Source organism: Otolemur garnettii, unplaced genomic scaffold (genome assembly GCF_000181295.1).
Source record: "Otolemur garnettii isolate 467f Iridium unplaced genomic scaffold, OtoGar3 scaffold00304, whole genome shotgun sequence".
Taxonomy (NCBI): domain Eukaryota; kingdom Metazoa; phylum Chordata; class Mammalia; order Primates; family Galagidae; genus Otolemur; species Otolemur garnettii.
Genome location: NW_003852699.1, coordinates 124,176 through 133,610, shown reverse-complemented (window position 1 = coordinate 133,610; position 9,435 = coordinate 124,176). Strand labels below are relative to the sequence as shown.

Below are 9,435 nucleotides of genomic sequence, written 5' to 3'. Positions count from 1 at the left end.
ATTGTTTCAGGTTAATTTGAGGGTACAAAGAATTAAGTTACAATGATTGCATTCTTAGGTAGAATTCCTCTTATAAATGTGTCTCCCCCCCACTCCCAAGAGGTGTGCTATGCCCCTCTTCTGCAGAATTTTGACCATCCAGAGGCAGAGAAAAATATAGGATGCTGACAGGATCTCCTTGGGAGATGAACAGAGTCTGTGGGGGAGGGAGGAAGAAAAGACTGGTTTCGGGGGCTTTTTTCTTAAGAGTCCCTGCTCCCCTCTAAATCCAATGCAAACTACCTGTTCTCAGAGTTGGATAAAAACAGCTGCTTCTCTAGAAATTAGTGCTTGATTTAAGTCCCTAATTGCAACATTTGGAATGAGTCTCCTCTCTCTGTGTTAAACTTTAAAGAAATTTAAAATGCAAAGGATGTTGGTAAGAAATGTCCTGCCCAGGGTGGGTCTGATTTCCACATCCCCATGGTCCCTCACAAGTGAAACTCCAAGCTACTATCATTTTTCCCATAATGTTGAACACAATTTCCCTGGAAGGCAGACAGCCAAAGTCCATGGAGACGCCCCCTTAGCCCGTGACTAGCCCCACCCATGTTGCACTACTGATGGAGCCACCAGGGGCAGGGGATGGGCACAAAACAGCACTCATGACTGCATTGTGCTCTCAGTAGGGGAGGAGGCATGGCAGCTGAGGCTTCGATTTGAACTCTGATGACAGACAAGGACCCTGAGACCCTGAATAAAAACAAAGTGTTCAGCAACTGTAGGTGCAGCTTGACCATGCAAGGGCCCAACTCGCTCACAGAGGCAGCTGTGAAATCTTTAATGAGAGGTTTGCTGAGCTCTGAGATCTAAGTGCTCACTGCAGGGCTCTATCTTCTCAAGGCTCAGTTTCCTGGTTCCTGAACTGCCTATACTGGCTCACTCATGTTCACATAATCCTCCGTGGTAGTGTTCAGCATCACCAGCTCATTGAAGAATGTGCCTAGGAAGTGGATGACACCCTGTGTCATTAATGTGGTAATGGTGATGAGCATCCATCCCCCGGTGCCTACCCAAGGCCTATCCCTGTAATTTTATCAATTCCTGTCTTCTGGATTCCCCTACTCAGGCCCTCCACTTACAGCATCCAAAGACCCTCAGCTGCCTTTTCCAGTTCTCTCCCTCTTTTCCCCCAAGCTTGTGTCCGAGGTCAGCAAGAGCCCTCTAAATTTATCTCTATGGTGGGATTTCAAACAGTCACAATATTTTCCAGTCCTTAGCTCCACCCTTCCCCAATCCACTGTGCCCAACTTTTCCAGGCCTTTGCTCTGATCTCTCTGATAGAGGCATTTCAGTCACTGTCCCAACAGGGATGAAGAATTAGGGAGGAAGGCCCCTACATTATTGATATGCATTATGGTATGTCTCTGAGCTCCTGAAGTCCCTTTCTGCCACAAAAATACACTCTTCTGCCTATGCTGCTTCATTGGGAGGATGTCTGGGGCTTCTTCTGCAGGGTGGCCAGCTTGGTTCCACACCTGCCAGGGTCACAGACAAGGTCAATAAGACTATCCTTTAATCAATCATTCACTCAAATTACAACCTAAGCCACTTCACCTTATACCTTATGCTCAGGATAACTGTCCTGAGTCAGCTGGTACAATGCTACTGCAACCTCTAGCCAAATGTCATTCTAGATCCACTTCCAGGCCCACCACTAATTTGATGTGTCACCTTGGACATGCAGTCCGGCCTCCCTGAGACTGATACCCATCTGTAAGGGCCAATGAGATCTTTATCTACCACACTGTGTCTCCTGAGGACTGTTTTAAATAACTATTGTTCTCACCATCATTCACCAGAGGAAGAGAACGGCACACACACTCTCAAACTTCTATCCTTTCTCGAACCCCATTACAAACCTGTGACAGCTGTGCAACAGTCTCATCACTCATACACACTCCAGATATGAGGTAACACAGACTCAACAAGCAAAGAGATTTGCCTAGAGAAGGCTTCCCCAACCTGACATTTTTGTTCAAGCTGCCTCCACCCCAAAACCTAGAACCACCACTAACCAAGGTTCCTCCTGGATCTCTATGATTGTCTAGTTCCCCAGCCAAGCACAGCCATGTTGGGAGGCAGATAGGGTATACTGGGAGGCCTGGTTGAGTACCTCCTGCCGACCCCAGCTCTGCTGGAATTGCTTCTACAGAGACCATACTGAAGTCTTTAAAAATCTAAGGTAGTTTGCACAGAAACCTTACCTTTTCTACCATTCAGAAGACAGTAACCCAAGTTACTACCTGTGACTAATAAACAGGGTATTCTCAAGGTATTTGGCAGTGAGATTTTGCCTTTTCCTTTACACGGACTATTCTGAGGTCTGGTCAGGAAGAATCCCACAGGAATGCCTGATTCCCCCAGATCTTTCTCATAAGCCACCTGGAGCACATGTCACTCCCAACTGGGCAATGGGCTAAGTATTATGTGGTTGATTGGAAGTGTCTGCAATGCAGCAGGGTGGGGAGTTTCAGCCAAAGATGTCTGTCCAAAGTATGCCCATGGGAATCCAAAGCTAGGCAACTTAACTGCCCACCTAGCCATGGGATTTCTCTGCCATCCCCATTTTTAATGTAGGCAGCCAGCAGTTGCTGGCTTTCCATGTACAGTGCAGTCAGAAACATCAGAGTAAGATTGGATTCCTAAGGAATTGTTAGGATAATTTGGGGTAGGAAGTAAGCATCCCTACCACATCTACTCAGCAGCTTGCAGAGAGATACCTTCCAATAAGATGGTCCAGCACTGGAGCCAGAGACAAGACCTGTTAAATATACTAGTTCATCACTCCTGCACAACCCAGCTCCCATCACCAAGGCCATTGGGCCATTGCCAGTTCCTCCTTTCTTGACTTTTCTGGGCAAACACATTACTCTTCCTGTTGTCCTAGATTAGACATGCTGGGTGATGTGTATTTTAAAGTAAGCTTTTGGTGACAATGTAAAACACATACACACACACACACACTTGATCCGATACTTCTTCCAATCTGTCATTTTTTCTTTTCCCTCAATACTTGCTTTACACCTTCTGGCCTCCACTTTTACTTAATAAGTAGACCATGCTTAGTGTAGTGTGAGTGTGTGTGTGTGATGTTTAAATTTCCTGGAGCTTTTTCTGTGAAGAGGAAAAGATAATGAATTTGGGCATAATGGGAACTTGTACAAGTTCAATTGCCTATACATGAGAACCTAGTGAATCCAAACTGCCTGGTTGAGTTTTCATTGAGCTACCCTGAACCCCTAAAGGCTCCATGGTACTGGAGAGTGAGCTTTTGTGTAAAGTACCTCTCTCTCAGACGCTAATATGCTGTATTGACTTCTGATTAACCCTTGTTCTGCAGATACCTCTCAGATGTTTACTTTATCAATTGTTTCTTGTGTAAGAGCACACATTACCATAAATGCTGTCCTTAAGTCAAACCAACCTTGATATTATCACATATTACAAATGATGAAGCACACAGAATTGGCATTTTTCTCCAGGAAGGCCAACATTAATTTTCCTGCACCATTAACATCCATACCTTTTCCTATGCCATACAAACTGCGATATAACAATACAGAGGTTCACCCATCTTGTGGCCACCCATGACCATGCACTTCTGGTAAACTGGATTCATCTGCATTTCCCTTTGGTTTCTTGGCTCTTTCTGCATTTGGGCATCACTTTCCACATATGGACCTTTAAACAATTAATGAGCTTGTCAGCACAAGACCAGTAACCAAAGTATGGGCAAGGGTAAGAAAGTTTAAACATGCAAAATACGAGGTGTTACTCCTCATCCATTTGGGATCATGTTGGCCATTGGTTAAGATGCATGTGGACTACTGAGTATACAGATGACCCTAAAATGGCCATGAAATTAGAAAACTTGGCAGTAGAATACTGTGTTACACCCTAGGGTAAGTGAGATCACCATGTGGCATTAACAGTGGACTGGGAATTACTAAGAGTTCTGCAAGTGGCTGCAGAAGTCAGTTCTCTGCTGAAAATCCAAAGCTAGATGAAGAATTACTGTTGGGAAAAATAAGAAAGTACTGGGCGACGCCTATGGCTCAAGGAGTAGGGTGCTGGCCCCATATACCAAGAAAGAAAATATCAAAATCTGTATTACCATTTAGATTTGTGGATAAGTGTGCAACTGAGAAGTTGCAGTTGAAAATAGCTGGCCATATACACTGAGGCTGGTGGGTTCGACTTGGCCCGGGTCAGCTAAAACAACAATGACAACTGCAACAACAACTACAACAACAAAAATAGCTGGGCACTGTGGCGGGCACCTATAGTCCCAGCTACTTGGGAAGCTGAGGCAAGATAATCATTAAGCCCAAGAGTTTGAGGTTGCTGTGAGCTGTAACACCATTGCACTCTACCCAGGGTGACAGCTTGAGACACTTTCAAAAAGAGAAAAGAAAAGAAAAGAAAATTCTATCCTGCTGCATTGTGCAGCCTGGAGGGTGGAATCTTCCCCAGGCTAAAGTATATAAGCATGTGATAGTCCATTTACGTTCAGCAATTTAAAGACAAATAATAATATATTCTGTATACTCTAATAGAGTACATAGGTAGCAAGCAAAAAACACAGTATCTCTATGGGGGCGATTCTGCACCCTGAAAACATAAGATATTTTAACAATACATTTAATGTAATGTAGGAAACTTAAGTTTGCTTTGATAATTTGGAAAGTCTACTTTGCTTGGAAATGATCAACTCTTTGAAATTATCTGTTTTGACCCACTATTTTCATTTTTTTCTGAAGATACCTACACACACATGCATTTTCCTTTCTATAATTCTCACACACAGTTTATTTATCTTGATATATTGCATGTTGTAGTCAATCTAAATCAAAACAAAACATCTCTATGTCTTCACCAGGCATAGAAAAGGGCCATAAGCAAAGAAAAATGATGGATAATTTATTAATAGTGATTTTGGGTTCAAAGCTATGCTTCAAATTTTACACCCATATAATCTTTATTATAACAACGTTCTTCTAATTACAAAGAAGAGAAAAGAACACAAAACAGTAATGTGGAGTACAATATTCTGAAAAATATTGAACATTTAGATCCTCAGGGGGAAAAAAAGGTTACTAAAGTAGTTATTCCACTGCATTACCCAATCGTACATTTGCGCTTGTTAACTACAATCTTAGACAAGAAAGTTTAACATTAGTGGCAGAATCACATTTCATTCATCGTGCACCAGTGTTAAAACATTAAAAACCCTGTAATTTTATTAATCAAGACAAGTTTTTTAGCTGAGAGCCTAAATGAAAACATTTTTAAATCCACTATGTGCATTTTGGTCACAAGCACTCCAGAGGAATTATTCTAATCTAATATAGTAAACTTAGAGTTAGAGTTATGCTTTCTTTAAAAATTGAGGCTAATCATCTAGTGTGCATTAATTTGAATGCATTTATGACCTTTAAATAGGAGTTATTTTTCCGTACTCTGATAGCTGTAATTATGTAGGAATTATCTTGATTTTCTGCTGACATTTGTCAAGATGTTTTTCTTTCTACTCATATCACATCAATTACCAGTCACAATTTCTATGTCCCCATCACATCAAATAATATTCAAGACTCGTATTTCATTTAACAATAAATATATATCAGTATTTTAAATAACTGGTCTCATTTTTCCTACTTAAGACATAATCAGTAAAATATTTTCAAAATGTTGAACAACATCCCAATTGCACAATGTATGCTTACTTACATGCATCATTGTTTTATGATTAACCCCCTCCAAAAATCTTTATATGTTTTTATTGTAGCTTACATTAGCCATTAAGTTATAATAATAAAATTGATACTAATAACATCCACATAATATTAAATGGCCTCTCAGAGCCCTGAGGCAGAAGAAACAAATAGCATGTTTCCATATAGACATTAAGAACAGAAGTATAGGGTGATGCCTGTGGTTCAGTGAGTGGGGTGCCAGTCCCACATAGTGAGGGTGGAGGGTTGAAACCTGGCCCCGGCCAAACTGCAACAAAAAGAAGCTGGGCTTTGTGGTGGGCGCCTTTAGTCCCAGCTACTTGGGAGGCTGAGGCAAGAGAACTGCCTAAGCCCAGGAGTTGGAGTTTGCTGTGAGCTGTGATGCCATGGCACTCTACCGAGGGCAGTAAAGTGAGACTCTGTCTCAAAAAACAAACAAAAAAACAAAGAATAGAGGTATAGCATCAATTAATTTGATAACTAAAATACATCAATATTTGCTATTGAATAATTTTACTACTTTCAATATAAAACACGCTAAATACATTAACAATTATACCTGTATAAATATACATTGGTCATATGAAAAACATGATCAAATTATTTTGAATGCACATTATTCCTACGAAATATGCAAAATTAAGCCTGAAAATGTGTTTTACTTTTTAATTGTGTGAATTCCCTGATGCACTTAGAGTGAAGTTTTAATTAGATTATGCACCTTTATAGTAACTATAAATTCTCTTTGTATGAACTCTCTAGTGATACCTAAGTTGTATATTTGAGATAAACTCTTTTCACACATATTATAACGTTTCTGTAGTATGAATTCTGTGATCTATTTTACATTTGTAGGATTTCTCTTCAGGATGAATTTCCTGGTTTTGTCTAAGGCCTGAACACTAAGGAAAGAATATGCTGTAGCCTATACATTTTTAAAGTTTCCTTATGATATGGAGTTTTTGATGTTCACTAAGGCTTGAAAGACAGTTAAAAGCTTTGCCACATTCCTCATTTAGGGGTTCTCTTCAATATTATAGATTCTTTGATATTGACTAAGATGTGAAAAAGGCTTTGCCATATTCTTCACATTAGTAGTGTTTTTCTTTAGTATAATGTTCCGGTGTCTACAAAAGTTAAAATGAGAGGTAAAGATTCTTCCACATTCTAGGCCAGGTGTGGTGGCTCATGACTGTAATCCTAGAACTCTGGCAGGCTGAGGCAGGTGGACTGCCTGAACTTGCATGTTTGAGACAAGCCTGAGCCAGAGAGACCTCCTCTATAAAAATAGCCAGATGCTGTAGCAGGTGCCTGTAGCCCCAGCTACCAGCCCAAGAGTTTGAGGCTGTCATGAGCTGTGATGCCATAGCACTCTATAGAAGGTGACAAAGTGAGACTCTCTCTCACAAAAAACAAACAAACAAAGATTTTTCCACATTATTCACATTTGTATGGTTTCTCTCCTGAATGAATTCTCTGATGTACTCTAAGTATCGTACTACGATTAAAAGCTTTGCCACATTCGTCACATTTATAGGGTTTCTCTCCAGTATGAATTCTCTGATGTCGTCTAAGGGGTGAACTATGGGTAAAGGCTTTGCCACATTCATCACATTTGTAGGGTTTCTCTCCAGTGTGAATTCTCTTATGTATCATGAGATATGAACACCACTTAAAGGCTTTGCCACATTCTTCACATTTGTAGGGTTTATCTTCAGTATGAATTCTCTGATGTTTTCTAAAAGATGAACTATAGTTAAAGGCTTTGCCACATTCTTTACATTTGTAGGGTTTCTCACCATTGTGAGTTACCTGATGCTGCGTAAGTGTTGACCTATGGCTGAAAGCTTTCCCACATTCTTCACATTTGTAGGTTTTCTCTCCAGTATAAATTCTCTTATGTTTCACGAGGTGTGAACACTGGTTAAAGGCTTTGCCACATTCCTCACATTTGTAGGGTTTTTCTCTAGTGTAAGTTCTTTCATGTTCTCTAAGGGTTGAACTATACTGAAACGCTGTTCCTTCTTCACATTTGTAGGGTTTCTTGCCATTGTGAGTTAGCTGATGCTGTGTAAATGTTGACCTATGGCTAAAGGCTTTGCCACATTCTTCACATTTGTAGGGTTTTTCTCCAGTATGTATTCTCTTATGTATCAGGAAGTATGAATACCGGTTAAAGACTTTGCCACATTCTTCACATTTATAGGGTTTCTCTCCAGTGTGAATTCTTTTATGTATCACAAGGTACCAACACCGGTTAAAGGATTTGCCACATTCTTCACATTTGTAGGGTTTCTCTCCAGAATGAATAATCTGATGTTTCATAAGGTCAGAGCACTGGTTAAATGCTTTGCCACATTCTTTACATTTGTAGGGTTTTTCTCCTGTATGAATTCTCTTATGTATCCTCAGATATGAATACTGGTTAAAGGCTTTGCCACATTCTTCACATTTGTATGGCTTCTCTCCAGTATGAATTCTCTGATGATTTGTAAGGGTTGAACTCTGCTTAAAGGTTTTGCCACATTCTTCACATTTGTATGGTTTCTCTCCAGTATAAAACCTGTGATGTCTTTCAAGCTTTGAAGACAGATTAAAAGATATTTCACATTGTTTACCTCTATAACATTTTCCTCCATTACCAACCATGTTCTTTGTTAGACTGGATGACTGACTAAAGACATTTTTGCATTCATTATGTCTGTATGAGTTTTCTCCAATATGAATTCCCTGATTTTCAGAATGTTCCCCTGACTGGTGTAAGGCTTCTACACATTCAGTACAGTTGTAGGAATACTCCTGGGTATGGATATCATCAAGGCTGATGAACTTTAACCTTTTATGAAATACTTTTCCACATTTGTTACATTTGTATTGGATCTCTGAGTGTTGAGATTTCAAATATTTCATAGGGCATGAGACTTGATTTATGGCCTTTTCAGGTTTATTGCATTGATAAATTCTCTCATCAATATGAACATTTAGGTAATTATTTTGGGTAAAATTTTGGAAAAGGGATATTAAAACTTTATTTGATATGTCATGTTTTTTCCAATTATTTATACCTTGATTTTCAATAAACAATGATGACTGGATAAACATTTTACCATACTGATCCCAGCTGAAGATTTTAGCATGTGAAGGTAATATTGGTTGGTGGAAGAATAATAAAGTTTTAATGAAGGACTCATCAAATTGATGACAGTCATAAATATCCTCTTCAACTTTAAATCTCTGGTTTTCACAAGCATTTGACGGGACGCTTAATCCAAATGTGCACCCAAAGTTCTGGATTTCTCTGAGGCTTTCGTAAGACTGGTTTTTGCTTCCTTCAATAGGTAATGCTGAAAGAAATGCAGATATGGTTTAAATGACATGTAGAGTTCAGGGAAAATAAATAGGAATAACTACTGCAGCAACAGAGACTGTGGAATTTATGGAAATTAGCATGGAAAGTAAAATAAAAGACTCTGAAAGAGAAATAGGCAAATCCTTTTAGCAGGAAAATATACAGAGTATTCCACAGTAGACATATTTTACCAACAGTTTGGAAAATTGCCCAGAATATGTATGGTGCTATATTTCTTCTAAACTAAATCTTCTCTAAAGGATGAGATAGGTTGCTATTTTTTTAATGACCAAAATTGCATTAAGAATA

General features: G+C 39.5%; 1 protein-coding gene across 5 annotated transcripts in view; it reads right to left on the bottom strand.

Moving 5' to 3' along the window:
- Nucleotides 1-7,214: 7,214 nt before the first annotated feature.
- Nucleotides 7,215-9,435, bottom strand: part of LOC100947960 (zinc finger protein 708-like) — a 42,834-nt gene continuing 40,613 nt past the window's right edge. For all 5 annotated transcript variants that reach the window (XM_023508993.1, XM_023508996.1, XM_023508994.1 and 2 more), the window contains one exon: nt 7,215-9,121. In XM_023508993.1, coding sequence (XP_023364761.1) covers nt 7,215-9,121 — 1,907 coding nt within the window. The remainder of the gene's footprint in view (nt 9,122-9,435) is intronic.